The sequence below is a fragment of the Bos mutus genome, chromosome 1 (genome assembly GCF_027580195.1).
Source record: "Bos mutus isolate GX-2022 chromosome 1, NWIPB_WYAK_1.1, whole genome shotgun sequence".
NCBI lineage: Eukaryota > Metazoa > Chordata > Mammalia > Artiodactyla > Bovidae > Bos > Bos mutus.
The window spans coordinates 45,947,371-45,964,049 of NC_091617.1; the positions used below are offsets into that span (position 1 = coordinate 45,947,371).

The following is a 16,679-nucleotide window of genomic DNA, read 5'->3' on the forward strand; positions in this document are numbered from 1 at the left end:
TTGATCTAAACTAACAGTAAAAGGTAGAAATTAAGCCCTAAGACACCCTTCTGTAAGTCCTCACCACGTTATCTAGTACAGGAATTCCATGGCATGCATTTTTGGCAACTTGGAGAACACACTGGTCCCTTTTTTGTTTTTGTTTTCAGTTAAATTATTGTAATTTAAAATTGCGAGATAAGTGACTTTGGGTTAATGAGAGATTATTAAGAGTACAAAGATTTACAACTCCAGTGGCAAAGGGCTTAAACTGAAGCAGATATAATTTAAATAAACTGAATATTAGCTACTAATATAATTTAAATAAATGAAATATGAATTTAAATAAACTGAATAGTGATAGTTGAATATTAGCCAAACTAAATACTAACCTCTTACTAGTAACCATTGCATGTAATTTAAATACATTGAACATTAATCATCATAAATGATAAACTATGGACATGAAAAGATTTATGCATGGAAGTGAGTTTGTTACTTGGATATGATTTAAGAACAGTTCTGCCAAAAACTAGAGGATTAACTAGGTCCTTTTAGGAGATGGTTCAGTAAATTTATGTTGATTTGCTCTCTCTTTTTTTTTAATAGGCCATTATTGTCTTAAGTAAACGTGCTGTTGTTGGGAAGGCAATGACGGGTTAATTGCTTATTTATTTTTTATCATTAGGATTCGACCTACAATCAGCAGTTAATTATCCCAAGTATAGGACTACCTTTGAAAACCAAAGTATTTGCAGCTGTACAAGCCACTAATCTGGATGGCAGGTAATTTCAAGCTCCCATCTTTTGTTGGTTAATACATTTTGGCTGCCTAAAGCCTGATGTTGGAGAAGGCAATGGCACCCCACTCCAATACTCTTGCGTGGAAGATCCCATGGAAGGAGGAGCCTGGTAGGCTGCAGTCCATGGGATCGAGAAGAGTCGGACACGACTGAGCGACTTCACTTTCACTTTTCACTTTCATGCATTGGAGAAGGAAATGGCAACTCACTCCAGTGTTCTTGCCTGGAGAATCCCAGGGACGGGGGAGCCTGGTGGGCTGCCGTCTATGGGGTCGCACAGAGTCGGACACGACTGAAGCGACTTAGCAGCAGCAAAGCCTGATGAATCATAAAGTTAGCTTATTCACAAAAAAAATATTGTCATTGCCGCATCATTTAGGAATGCCTAATAAATAGAAATAAATTATAGGATTAAAGGGTGATACTTTAAGTCATTAATTGGAAAATAACATTTTTTCCCTTAAAGAAGGAGAGATAGTGATGGGAAGAGGGCATGGGGAGAGCTCTGGGATACCAGAATATTCTGCTTTTTCATTGAAAGGTGATTAGTCAGATACAGTAATTTTGTGAACACGTGGTCTGTACATTTTCTATGTACACATTTTCTATGTGTGTGTGTCCGCGTGCTCAATTGCTCTAGTCATGTCCGACTCTTTGTGACCCTATGGACTATAGCCCACCAAGCTCTTCTGTTCATGGGATTCTCCAGGAAAGAATACTGGAATGGATTGCCATGCCCTCATCCAAGGGATCTTCCTGACCCAGGAATTGCACCTGCATCTCCTGCATTTTCTGCTTTACAGGTGGATTCTTAATTGCTGAGCCACAGGGGAAGCCATCCTATGTTTGTGCTAATATTCAATAAATGTTTATTTAAAATAACAAAAGAACTCTGGCCCACAAATATATTTAACAATCCCCAGAAACATCTCTTCAAAATAACCAAATAAGTCATTTCGTCTGATTCTTAGAAAATCCAGGATGATCAAAATTGAAAGGAAATTCAAAAGTAAAGATCCAGTTCTACCTTAATAAAAAATTGTAACATGCATATGATTTATTTTGGGTTTCTCGTATATTATTATTTAAACTTTGCATCCTGAAGAGATTGGTGGTCTTGAGAAATTTGGTTCTACTTTGCCTTCTCCCTTTTTGTCTTCTTGGCATTTCTGTTCTTGGTTTTATGTGATAGTTGATGTGCAATGGCAATCTGTTGCAGACTTTTAAACATTCTGAGTTTAGGAGAACATTTTATTAAACTAGAAGTCTCAGGAAATAATTAGTTAAACAACTATATTCCCTGGAGTAAATGTTTGTGAATATCTGCTTCCTTTGGGTTAATAACTAATATCCAAAGGAGACTCTGACTCTAGATTATTCTCCCTTTTCCTTGCAGATGGAATGTCTTAATGGATTATTGCTACACGACCCCATCAGGGAACCCAAATGATGATACTCGATATGATCTCTTCCTTAGGTAGGTGTCTAAGTCTTGTATTGATAGCAATAATTCAATTGTAGATAATTCCAATAGAAAATTGAAGACAGATGAATTACAAGGTACTTTTATAGCTTTTAAATTTAAAGTTCTGAACATTCTGAACAAAAATTAAAATATAGTTGGAAGTGTAAACGTGGAGAACAGTTTTCAACATGAAATGCTGAAAGGGCTATTGTTGGATGAAAGTTACAAGTAAGTTTGGCACATCAAAGATGTTTTATTCATGTTTAGGTCATACGGGAATATTTCATTGTCTTAGGAAAAGCATGGTTAAGAGATTATTGGCAATAAGAGAAAGGCAGTGACTATTTTTATGAAACTAGACTGTCTCATGGTATGTCAAAAGGAGAGTAAAATTAAAGTAATGGTCTAGATAATTTAGACCCCATAATGCTTTTCTTCATTTATCAGCATTTAAAATGAAAACCTACCACTTTTTTTTTTTAAATCAGATGCAATAACTTTGACTTCATTCCCCAATAGACAGTGATAGAGTGAACGTAATCTACATTTGGGAAAAAGGGACATGGATCATAAAAACATTCAATCATCCTAGTTCCTTTTCAGCTTTTTTATCTGACAGGAGAACAGACTTGAGAGTCAAGCAATGGCTTCTAATCATGCTTATAAAATACAGTTGGCTCTGATCACTGCTGCTTATTGACACATGATGGGAATAATATGATGGGAAATCAAAAGAATAAATTTTATTGGTTAATCAAGGTTAAGGTGCTACTCAGAGTGTATGATCAAACTGACACTCATCCTATTGCTGGAAGTGTTCATTTGGTTAACATTTTTGGGAAACAATATCCTTAAAAAAAATTCTTAAAAGATTTCATATCTTTTGATTCTACATTTGTGAGTTAGGAAGCATATTCTAAAAGTATTTATCATCTTCTTGTCTATCAGTGCTATTTAGAATAGTAAAAATAGGAACCAACTGCATGTTCAGCAGCAAGGAAAGGGGTAGGCGAATTATGGAGAAGCAGCAAGTTGAAAGCTCACGTAGGCATTATAATCACACAAAGTTATTTATAAAATAGAAAAAAAGATTTGTTCTATTTTATCTCTTTCCCTTCTGTCTTCTCGATAGTCCTATCTTTATAAATATGTGGTTGTTTACAATTTAAATGTATTAAAATATGAAATGAAAGAATTAGCATACACAATTGTACAATTGACCTCATTTATATATTATAGAAAAGAGTGTAAGGAAATATTAATACATCAAAAGATTCACCATGGTTATGTATGCACAATGAGATTGTGGATCATTTTGCTTTGACATTTTTGTTTTTCTATAATCTATAGAAATTTCACAATTTCTATAATCATTGCATATTATAATCTGGAATATGATCGTTAGACTTCTAGTATGACTATTGTTTCAGCTTAGTTCTTTCAGTTTTCTTCTTGGAAACTATAGAGACCGAAATCGTTCCCCAAATGACATTTTCAGTGAGATTAGGACGAAAAGAAAACCTAGAAATTACAAAATATTTGTTAGTGTTGATAAAATTAGTTAATAAGACCAAAACATACAGTATAGGAAAAGGCTGGGAGGAAGTGGTGTGGGAAGAGGTGGCAGGAGAAGTGGGGAAGAAAAGTGAATGCTGAGGGTGCCAGTGCCGTAGAACCTAGAAACAGCCTGGAGAAATGCACACCTACAAGGACAGAGACTCATAAGCTAACTGAATCGAGAAAAAACAGATGAACAAAAAATTTATAAAATACAAAAGAGAGGGGGAAATCTACAAGGAAATGAGAAGGATATGATACTACCAGAGGTTGCAGTTAATAGACACTCTAAAGTTATTAAGAAGTATGATATTATGTGAGGCTAGACACGTAGATAAAAATTTACAATACTCAGTTGAAAATAGATCCAAAGCATGGTCATTTATTAGGTGATCAGTCAGTTCAGTTCAGTCGCTCAGTCGTGTCCAACTCTTTGCGACCCCATGAATCACAGCACGCCAGGCCTCCCTGTCCATCACCAACTCCCGGAGTTCACTCAGACTCACGTCCATCGAGTCAGTGATGCCATCCAGCCATCTCATCCTCTGTCTTCCCCTTCTCCTCCTGCCTCCAATCCCTCCCAGCATCAGAGTCTTTTCCAATGAGTCAACTCTTCGCATGAAGTGGCCAAAGTACTGGAGTTTCAGCTTTAGCATCATTCCTTCCAAAGAAATCCCAATAGAGTGCGATAATATGCAAATCAGTGGGATTGACAGAGAGTTTTAAAAACAGTGCAGGGCAGTAGATAATCATAAGAAAAATAAAGTATGAGATCTGTACTTTGCTCATTATACCATGATAAACTTTAAATGGATTATTAATTTAAATGTAAAAACTACAGATTTAAAAGTGATGGGAGAGAAAATGCAAAATATCATTAGAACTTTGGAGTATGGAAAATCATCTTTAGCCCACATACTAGAAGCCATAAAATAAAACATTTAAAGTTAAATTATATAAAAATAAAATTTCTCAAACATATGTACATAGGCAAATGCACACACAGACACACACACACAGTGAGGACTGGCCAAAGCCAAGCAACAAAGTAAAACAATTCACAATTTATATAACAAACAAGGAACCACATTTCTTAAAAACCAAGGATTTAAAGGAATCAGAAAGGAAAGGCCAATAATACAATTAAAATTTGGGCAAAAAACATAAACAAATTTCAGATAAAGAAATACGAATGGCTCTAATATATATGATAAATGCACATATCCATTCACATTAACAAAAAGCTGAAATAATATTACATGATGATGGTTTATTGTCCCTGTCAAATAGGGAATAATCCAGAATTTTATGCATATACTTTGTTGATATAGCTCTGAGGGAAATTAAGTATTTTTTATACATTACTGGGACAGTACAAAATGTGGCAATACTTAGGGCAATATGGCAAAGTCTGTTGAATGATCCTTACAGACATATAAGGATATATGTAAGATATATATATATAAGATAAGATAACCCTGCACATTTTCCAAATGATGCATTGTAATGCTGTTCATTATTATTTGTAAAATTCAAAAGATTCAAAACAAAGCAAGGAAATATACATGGGACACAGGTTTTGTCAACTCCAGCACATGTGCATGATGAAATAGTATACAACTGTGAGAAAAGATGAAGGAGGGTCTCTATTGATACAGAGAGATCTCTAAGTTACATTGTTAAACTTTAAAAAGGCAAGATACAAAACAATATAGAGAGTTTGCTATGATTTGTTTAAGAAGAGGGGAACATTGAGAATATGGCTTCTGTTTCTACTTGCATATGTCCTGTGAGGCTGCAGTAACATGTGAGATCACCTCAGGCAGGTTTGTGTGTGGGCGTGCAAGGGCATGGACAAGGGCAAAGATAGATGTTTTACTTTGTATATTTTATGCTGTTTGGATTTTTCAACATATAAGGGTATGATTCCTCTAAAATTTGGCAGAAATATTGTAATCATAAACTGATTTGTTTAAATTTTATGAACTATGTCACTCCTACTTCTGTTGAGTTAGCTTATTTTCCTATTACAAATCTGTAACACGGCATAATTTTGTTAGCTCTTAATGTAATGGGCGCTGGGGAAACCCTCTTAATATTGCAGAAATTAATGTACAAGTCATGGTGGGTTCGTACTTTCCAGTATTAATTGTTGTCACTTTCTCTAACATGCAGCTGTGACAAAGATCCTCAAACTACCGTCATTGAAAACGGCAGAAGCCAGCGGGGCCGCTTTTCTTTTGAAGTGTTCCGATTTGTGAAACACAAGAATCAGAAAATGTCTACTGTCTTCCTGCACTGCGTTACCAAGCTCTGCAGAGCTGATGACTGCCCCTTCCTCATGCCAGTAGGTTTTTGATAACTTTATTCTGAACTGTTGTATTAAACTAAGCTGAAGGTTATCAAGTGTTAGGAACTTATTTCTACATAGAAAGTGAATATGCATCAGGTCAGATAGTTTGAAGTACAATTTTTTCATTCATCCAGTAAAGATGTCTTGAATACCTACTTTGTGCCAAGCATTATACTGGGAATACAGAGATGCGTGCATGAATTCTGAATTTAATTAGCTTAATTGTTATAAGCATGAGATAGTCAAGGAATAAAATATGACAAAATGTTATGATGCAAAGGCAGACATATATATGCGTTGTAGCAAAAGGCACTATTCATCATTGTGAGAGAGGTGAAACAGAAGAAGATGAGAGACTTGATTGAAGAGATGTGATTTTGAAGACAGAGACATTCTACACCAAAGGATGGTCAAAGCACAGACACAAGAAACAGAGTAACCTGCGAACTTCCAGTCTCAGTAGGGCTACGGAGAAGATCAGAGGATGATGGGCAAGCCTGTGGTGGGGGCAGCACTGGCACTAGAAAGGTTGATTGACCAGATGGCCAGGGAATCCCTGGTATTAAAAGATAAAAACTATAAAAGATGTGGATCTGTACTACATATCTGTTAGTCACTCAGTCATGTTCGACTCTGCAATCCCATGGGCTGTAGCCCAGTAAACTCCTCTGTCCATAGAGTTCGCCATGCAAAATTACTGGAATGAGTAGCCATTTCCTTTTTCAGGGGGTCTTGCCTATCCAGGGATTGAAACCTGGGTCTCCAGCATTGCAGGCAGATTCTTTACTATCTGAGCCACCAGGGAAGCTCATATAGCTGCCACTAAAATATACACCCATTTACTAGTGAAGAAATAAAATTCTATTTCTGATAGGCCCTCTAGGATCATACCAATATTAACATGGATTAAATAATGGCAAGCCAATCTGGTATTCTTGCCTGGAAAATTCCCTGGGCAGAGGAGCTTGGTGGGCTACAGTCCATAGGATTGGAGAGTTGGACATGACTAAATGACTGAGAATACACACACAAACTCAATATTAACCTGAGAAAAATGCAGCCATTTTTTTTTGATTTAAAATAGCTTTAATGTCTGTATAGTCAACGCTATGTTTTTTTCAGTAGTCATATATGAATGTGAGAGCTGAGTGCTGAAGAGTTGATGCTTTTGAACTGTGGTGTTGGAGAAGACTCTTGAGAGTCCCTTGGACTGCAAGGAGATCCAACCAGTTAATCCTAAAGGAAATCAATCCTGACTATTCATTGGAAGGATTGATGCTGAGGCTGAAGCTCCAATACTTTGGCCACCTGATCCAAAGAGCTGACTCATTGGAAAAGACTCTGATGCTGGGAAAGATTGAAGGCAGGAGAAGGGGACAACAGAGGACGAGATGTTTGGATGGCATCACTAACTCAATGGACATGAGTTTGAGCAAGCTCTGGGAGATGGTGAAAGACAAGGGAAGCCTTGGGTGCTGCAGTCCATGGGGTCACAAAGAGTTAGGCATGACTGAGCGGCTGAACAACAACAAGCTTTAATGTGTTTATATGTGTGCTCAAATTCATGTATTTCTTTACAATCATTGATTATATTCATTCTGTATCAGGTGGGGTTAAATGAAGAGTCTGCATTTCCTTGGCTCTGTGCTGACCAATTTTTCAGGGAAAAATTTATTAAAGGCTTGAGAGAAATAAAAGTAGAAAAGTTTGATAAACACATCTCTTTTTCAGGAGAGCTGTTGAGCTATGTAAATTAATGAGGTGATGCACAATTACATCAGAAGGAAATAAGAAATGTGGCCTAAGCCAGGATAAGAAACACTGTAGCAGTTATATGCAAAGTAATTAAATGCACAGAAGTAACTGAATAAAATTAAACATGTGGTATCTCTTCTAAAAGAATCTGCTTTCCAAATGGCCATAAAGAACCAATTTAGTGCTGGTGTGGAATTTCACTTCTTTTCATTAACTCCTTAGGTTTGCGGCCACAGAGAAAGGCGAGATGTGGGGAGGAGGACCACTCTGAATCCCCAGAGTATTTCTGGAAACGCCGTACTCTCTGCGGGTCCCATCATTACTCGGAGTGGTAAGAGTGCGCCTCCTTTTGTGTGTAGTAATAGATGGTTCCAAAACGGCTTGTTCTTTGGCTTATAGGCATAACTCAAAATAGTTCCTAAATAGCATTAATTAACTGTGAGACAAGATAAATTGCTAGACAACTTTAATTTCATGGTAGTTTCCTCTTTATTCAACTGACTCACAAAGGGCAATATTGTCTTTACCACATTTCCCTTCACACATACACACACACATACACAAACACACACACACATACACAAACACACACACACAGTACGCTTTTGGACATGTTTCATTTGCCCATCCAGATCTACTCTGCCCTTCCCAGCCCCTCTCTGACCTAAAACACTTATCTCTGTGAACTGCATCTGCTGGATGGATGCCTTGCCAAGTATAGTTTCTGGTTGGACTAGACCCATAGGTGGCACTGTCAGAGGATGGGTGTGAGGTTCACATGGCTCCCACCAGACAACAGTCTCCATTCAACTACTCTCTCAGAGTTCTGGAATCTCTCCCTTTAACCCATAGTCCTAGTAACTTGACTTTCTCTTGTGAATTCCCTCCATCTTTATAAAGTGAGTGAAGTGAAAATCTCTCAGTCCTGTCCTACTCTTTGCGACCCCATGGATTGTTCATGGAATTTTCCATGCCAGAATACTGGAGTGAGTATCCTTTCCCTTCTCCAGGGGATCTTCCCAACCTAGGGATTGAACCCAGGTCTCCCACATTGCAGGCAGATGTTTTACCAGCTGAGCCACACGTTAAGCCCAGGAACACTGGAGTAGGTAGCCTATCCCTTCTCCAGGGGATTTTCCCAACCCAGGAATCAAATCAGGGTCTCCCACATTGCAGGCAATTCTTTGCCAACTGAGCTATCAGGGAAGCCCCCATCTTTATAAATTGTCCTAGTCGGTTCAGTTCAGTTGCTCAGTCGTGTCCGACTCTTTGTGACCCCATGAATTGCAGCACGCCAGGCCTCCCTGTCCATCACCAACTCCCGGAGTTCACCCAAACTCATGTCCATCGAGTCGGTGATGCCATCCAGCCATCTCATCCTCTGTCGTCCCCTTCTCCTCCTGCCCCCAATCCCTCCCAACATCAGGGTCTTTTCCAATGAGTCAACTCTTCACATGAGGTGGCCAAAGTACTGGAGTTTCAGCTTTAGCATCATTCCTTTCAAAGAACACCCAGAGCTGATCTTTTTTTTTTTTTTTTTTTTATTTTATTTTATTTTTAAACTTTACATAATTGTATTAGTTTTGCCAAATATCAAAATGAATCCATCACAGGTATACATGTGCTCCCCATCCTGAACCCTTCTCCCTCCTCCCTCCCCATACCATCCCTCTGGGTCGTCCCAGTGCACTAGCCCCAAGCATCCAGTATTGAGAATGGACCGGTTGGATCTCCTTGCAGTCTAAGGGACTCTCAAGAGTCTTCTCCAACACCACAGTTCAAAAGCACCAATTCTTCGGCGCTCAGCTTTCTTCACAGTCCAACTTTCACATCCATACATGACCACTGGAAAAACCATAGCCTTGACTAGAAGGACTGTCCTATTAAATCTCCTTAAATTACCAGTTTGAATACCAATTGCTTCCTTCCAGGATCCTGAATAGTAATAGTATGTAAATACCCCTACCAGTACACACATTTGTGCTCTTGAATCTAATGGCCACAGTTGTTTATATAATACATTCTCATATATACAATTATCTGTGCATGTGCGTCCATACACATACACTTACAAACACTCTCCAAAGGGATACTGCTTTTATGAATGTGAACTCAGAGACATCCAGAATTACTTGGATCAGGATTCCCCAGCCTCTGGGATCTAATGCCTGAAGTAGATCTGAGGTAAAGCTGATATAATAATAATAATAAAAATAAAGTACACAATAAATGTATTTCTCTTGACTCATCCAGAAACCATGCTCCTATTCCAACCATGGTCCATGGAAAAATTGTCTTCGATGAAACTGGTCCCTGGTGCCAAAAGTTTGGGGACTGCTGAGTTGGATGAAACAGACATGCATTATAAATAACACACACTGAAGTCTGAAAAATTGGTTCTAGTTCAGCTTATGTCCTAATAAGATGTAGGACTTGGGATATTACTTCACTTCCCTGGGAAAATGTTTCTTTATTTCTTTATTTTTAAAATAAAAGTTTTGAAAAAGTGGACTTTCAGATTCTATCTAACTCTATTGTTCTAAATTTGTCTAAAAAGAAAAGTGGAGTTCTGATTTGGATTATATGGTAATCATTTTTCTCCATTTTATATTAGGCATAGGTTATTATTATGTTTCAATTAGATTATCTTTACCTTTTCTCCCATACCTCCTATCCCAAAGTGAAAAGAAAGTTTCATCTGAAAGAGATAATTAGGAAAAAAGTCACTTGGTTCTGAAAAATCCAGATAATTGCTTTAATTATTTACCTCTTTGTGTTTGTGTAGACATATTAGTAATTAAAAAAAGCAAACAAACTAATAGGCCATTTAAAAAATTCATGAATTTATTAAATATAAAATTTCAAACTTAGTTCATCCTCTTTGATAATTTGGAATATTTTGAATGGTTTGAAAATGACTGGTTTGTGGTTTGTCAGAGGCCCAATTCTTATCTCTAGCTGTCAGAAATAGCTCATAGAATTATGCTGCATGGAAACTCAGTTCTTATTGCCAATAATTATGAATGCTTTTGAGTAGGCACAAAGAAAAATATTCTTATTTCTATAGAGCATTTCAGTTTGTTGTAAGAAAAGAACCTTGAAAATCACATCTCTCTGCGGATGTTGAGATGTAGGAAAGTGGATCACTTTCTTCCTTATTAACCTCCTTGCTTCTTTCTTACATGGATCAAATCATACTAATGATAACAAATTTTAAATACTTTGCAATTATAATGTAGGGCTTCTCTGCTGGCTCAGTGGTAAAAAATCCTCCTGCAATGCAGGAGACCCAGTTTCAATCCCTGGGTTGGAAAGATTCCCTGGAGGAGGAAATGGCAACCCATTTCAGTATTCTTGCCTGGAGAATCCCATGGATAGAGAAGCCTGGTAGAGTCCATAGGGTCCCAAAGAGTTGGATATGACTGAGTGACTAACACTTTCACTTTCAGTATAATATAATTTTAAAAACAGATCAAAATTATTAAGATATCCAAATCCCAGTAGCAGTTTCTATTCCTACTGTAGCTAACCAGCTATCCAGGTTTATAAGTTTCACCCATATCATGTCTAGTCATCCAAAATATCTATGTTAAAACCTCAAAGAACTAATGCTTTTGATAACAGTACATCTGATGTCATGCCTGAATTTCTTCCTTTCCAACTGAGACTTATTTCCACCTCAGAGATGACATTTATTTCCCAAAGCACTAAGATTGTCTCTTAGTCACCTTGGTCTCTCTATTGGTACAGCTCCACAGGGTCATGTTTAAACTTCATTTCTTTCTCACTCTCTGTGGATTTATTTATCATGATTTTGATAAATAACAGTAGGATGGTCTTTATTTGGATATCATGGTGGCCTCACTACCTAGAGGACCATGTACAATAATGTTTTTGCTATAATACTATAATATCCTTACAATTAAAAAACTTTAATTCCATGTAAACACTGTAGACTCTGGAGAAGGAAATGGCAACCTACTCTAGTATTCCTGCCTGAGAAATCCTATGGCTAGAGGAGCCTGGTGGGCTACAGCACATGGGGTCGCAAAAGAGTTAGACATGACTTAGGAACTAAACAACAAATGCAACTCAAAAATCAAGCCATATCCATCCACGGGCAAATTCTATATAAATTAAATGTCCAGCTTAATGATCAGGGATACCTTATTCCCTGAGTTTCGCTTTATTTTTACCTTAGTTCAGCTAGAATTTCTCTCTGCAGATCCTGTGACTTTCAAAAGCAAGTCTAATTTCAGGCATGATTTCCTCTCTTTAGAGTTCTCTGATACTTGGAATTTTTGCTCTGTTTACTCATTGAACCACTCCTTCCCATAGACATCTGTCTTGGATCAAGTTTAAAAAGTTGTTAAACCTCAGAACTTCTGTCTTGTTTGTATTTTAATGAAATCAAATCCATTCTGGTTATTTTTTACCCAATATTGTTTATCTTTTGTTAGCTGATTTAGAAAATTATATACATCCTCAGAATTCAAAATCCTCAAAGTTCATGAAATGTTCTTATTTTAGGCTCTAAAAGGCTATAATTATTTGGTAGGGAAATGCTTATCATGGGGTACAATTCTGGAAATTTAAAGGTACAATCACTGAAAAACAATAGTACCTAATTTTTTAAAATATAAATTCCTGTGGAGAAGTCCAAGCCAAACACTTGTTAAACTAGGGTCATTGAGTTTCATGGATAGGGAATAATTCACTCTAGCCTATTTATTTAGTCCCTCCATGGACAGCAACTCTTCTAGGAACTGGAAATAAAGCAGAGAAGAGGCCACAGTCCTTGCCCTCGGGGATCTTAGAATTCAAAGGTAGAGATGAAATGGCTACTCCATGACACAGTGGAGAGTAAAAACTTCCAAGGTTCTCAACTTGAAATATGTGGTTCCTTTTACCACATAGGTAATTGAAGACTTAAAAAAAAAGTTTGCTTGTGCTAAGAAAGGAGAATATTCATTCTGTATATAGCTTTGTACAGATGTTTACGTTTTCCATCTATTTCAGCTACTTATCTGAGAGAAAAGCAGAGAATGACAATTTATCTGCCACTTCTGGCTTTTAAACAGCTGTGGTATTGCTGCTATCACTTTCCTGCTATGAGTCCTCAGCTAGCTATGTGTTTTTTTGAAGATCTCCCCAGGTTTAGATTTCCAATCTGGTCAAATTCCATAAGATGACTTTTAGTGTAGAAGTGTGTAAGACCAAGTTGGTGTGAGAAAAAAACTGAAATGTGTGGTGATAGAAAGTTCCTGGAAAATCACTACCACCTCTTTCTAGACAGAGCTTTGATTTTCCTTTTAATTGCAATGATCCTAACATTGCAGAATGCCAGGAAACAGCAGATAACGGATAACCTTATTCTCTCTGACCTTATTTAGTATCAAGTACACTTGCAAACAATATTCAAGTGTTACACATTCTGATTTCAGCCATCTGCCAAAGGTAGGATGCTTTCCGTTTTTCAGAGTCCTGGAACCTGCAGCGCATGTAGCTCCTTCGGCACTTCTGTCTCCACATGGAGATTTTGTCCACATCCAAGTCCTCGTGGGTGACAAGTGGGATGTTGTTCTTACAAAAGTGCTGGTAGTAACGTAAAAGATGAGGGGATATTCTGATTTCTTCTGTGAATCTGAAAGTGCAAAAAATAGGTCATTACAGTCATGGAACTTTTGCTTAATTTGAGATATATACCAGGAAGCTTTTCATTCTTTAAGAGAAACCTTTTTTAAAATAACAAATAAATGTAATTCCTAAACAAAGAATAACTTTTAGAAAGGAATTTTACAGCATTAGATATTCTCTTCCATATCCTAGTGAGGCATCTCATTTTGGGAACATGGATCTTTTGGATCAATTAATCACAGTGTGCAAATCCTATCTGTTTCCATGAGAAGCAGTTGTCCTTGTAGGATAGTGTTAGTTGGAGGTAAGGATTTTCCTAAACATGTCTTATAATGAAAACTGATATTTTTTTCTATTTGTCCTATAACAATGCACTACACCATTTAAAGAATACTATGAATGAGTGCTCTATTTATTTTGGACATTGTACTTCAGGACCAAACAGCAGAACCATCATTTCTGCCAACACTCATATGTTTGAAAAGAAATGCCATCAGCTGTTTTATAAACATCTCACAAGCTTCTCCCATCAATTGTTTCAAATATTAATCCTAGAGTTTTGTCACTTGAGATATTTATCTTTTTACTAAAAACATTTTTCACACTTGCTAGTTTATATTATTTTAGGAAAAGGATTCTGAAACTAAGCTTTTATTTAAGTGTATGTTTATTATAAAGGCTGTGACAGATGGAAGTTTCTTCATCTGTAAAATGGGAGTAGCAATAATATCTAAACCATATGGCAATTATGAAAATAAATGTGATAACATATGAGATAGCACTTTGTATACTGTGTGGCATTACACACATATTAATTATAATAATATTTATATTCCAGAAGCACTAGCCAACTGCACACACTTTGTGATTCAAATAATACAGGCACACATATACACCCACATGTTTAAACACAAATATAAAATCCACTTGTTGTATAAGTTCAAGGGTTAATTGCTATATGATTGAAAAATGGGTAACAAAAACTGGGAAACCAAGTGAGAGTGGTCACTGCATTTGCTGTGTTTGTCAGGGAAAAGTGAAGAACCAACAGCTTCAGTCTCTTAACAAATGCAAATAATTACAACTCAAGCTCAAGAGTCATGTTTTCCTTTCATTTAGTTATTAAGTATGAATTTATCTTCTGGGAACTTGATGTTTTCTGCAGAATATGATGGAAAAATCAGCATCACTTAAAATAGAGTGGCACTAAATAATGAATATTTCTCTATAAAAGAATTAAATAGCAGGTTATACGGCTCTAAAAAATGTATTAATAGTAGATGTTAACAATTACTTCCCCCACTAACCTGACTAGAGATATAATAATAAAGTGAAGTCAGCAGGAAAGAATTTAGCATAGTATGTTGTACGATTTTATTTGTACACTCAGAGTAGTGTCAGAGTATAGATATGGAGGAATGGATAGATGAAGAAATCTTGGACATGTGGAACAGGAAATGAGAAAGCAGAGAGTCTAGGAGCCTTTCATTATTGCCTTTCCCAAGGAGCTTGTGGATGAAGGTGAGGGGACATATAGGTGAAAAGCAATTACAGAATTAGACATTGGTAAATATTTGGAGACACAATATTACTTTCATTTCTCTCTTCTTCCCCTCAGATGAGACACCGACCAACAATTCACAGCTTGGTAAGATAATTAAAATATATTGAAAGTGAAAGTATAATTTTTTAAAATGTTAAGTATTTTTTGGTAATTAGTTGCAAAACTGTCATCAACTAAATATAATGAGCTCTGGTTTTACAAGTTTATTGCATTTTAAATAACAGTTCACTGAGAATTTCTGAACTCATATGCAATCTGTTGGTCAATTTTTATAACATATTATAAGTGAAATTTTTGGCTACTCAGGGGATACCAGGCCTCTAAATTGTACAGTCCTTTGGGCTTCCCTGGTAGCTCAGATTGTAAAGAATCTGCCTGCGATGCAGGAGACCAGGTTCAATCCCTAGGTCAGGAAAATTCCCTGGAGAAGGGAATGGCTACCCAATCTGTTATTCTTACCTGGAGAATTCCATGGACAGAGGAGCCTGGCAGGCCTACAGGCCATGGAGTCACAAAGAGCTGGACATGACTGAGTGACTAACACTTTTGGGTAATGAATTGAAGTCAAATAAATTGTAGCATAATCTGATGCTACTATTGTAGCATAGTCTGATGCTATTATTCTACAAGATACTGCTGACAGAGGCTTTGCAGGCATAAATTGGGATAAGTTAAGATAAACCTGATGTTGGACCTTTCTATTGAGTGTGTTTATTACTTGCAGGTTCTCCGAATGAACCTCCTTTTCAGCTGAACGCTGTCACCAGTGCCCTGATATCAGGAATGGTCATTCTGGGAGTCATAAGCTTTTCCCTTCTTCTGTGCTCACTGGCCCTGTTACATAGGAAGGCACCCACCAGTTTGGTGTTGAATGGCATACGCAACCCAGTCTTTGACTGACTGTCACAGGCCCCAGCTCTCGAGAAAGGGCTTCACTGACTCTACAGTGTATGACTGCAGTTGAATGCCAGCCAGCATTTGATATTTGCAGGCTGGATAGAGTGTAGCTTGTTAGCATAACAATAGTGAGAGAATTTTGATAATATTACTTTTGTCACATATGTTTGTGGTCAGCCCTATTTGTATGGCACCTCTGGGTATACTGACAATAAGCAAACAACATTCAGGATTTAGATCTTACAAGGTCTGTCATTATTTCATTTCATTTCAATTTTCTTTTGATTATTGGTTTTGGAGAGAAAAGGTGGCCATAGGAAAAAAAATTGTTGCATTTTATCCCCTAAGTATTAAAAATTATTGTGATGGCACTTAGATTTGCATATATAGTCCTGAAATGAAAGTTGTTTTTTGTTTTATTCAGATAACTGCAGCTTGGGGATAGGTTTTAATTGGATTAGCCAATTTGGACACCTGAGATTTAATTTCTCATTCTATGACCTCCTACATTTTTGGGTGATTTCCATGTCTGAAAACATATATTAAAAAAAACAAAAATAAAAACTCGGGTAATGTATCCTAACCTGGAGGGAGCATCCATTTTTGCAGCGAACAGTAAAAGTAGTTGTAAGCCTCTAAAGGATACTAAGTGACACTTGATCATTATTC

The 16,679-nt window shown here is 36.9% G+C and overlaps 1 protein-coding gene across 1 annotated transcript in view; it reads left to right on the forward strand.

Annotated features, from left to right (window-relative positions):
• The window catches only part of ZPLD1 (zona pellucida like domain containing 1), a 51,428-nt gene extending 35,415 nt beyond the window's left edge, over positions 1-16,013 (forward strand). The window contains exons 5-10 of the mRNA XM_005910174.2: positions 668-765; positions 2,179-2,259; positions 5,980-6,151; positions 8,135-8,243; positions 15,168-15,197; positions 15,838-16,013. Coding sequence (XP_005910236.1) covers positions 668-765; positions 2,179-2,259; positions 5,980-6,151; positions 8,135-8,243; positions 15,168-15,197; positions 15,838-16,013 — 666 coding nt within the window. The remainder of the gene's footprint in view (positions 1-667; positions 766-2,178; positions 2,260-5,979; positions 6,152-8,134; positions 8,244-15,167; positions 15,198-15,837) is intronic.
• Positions 16,014-16,679: the final 666 nt, after the last annotated feature.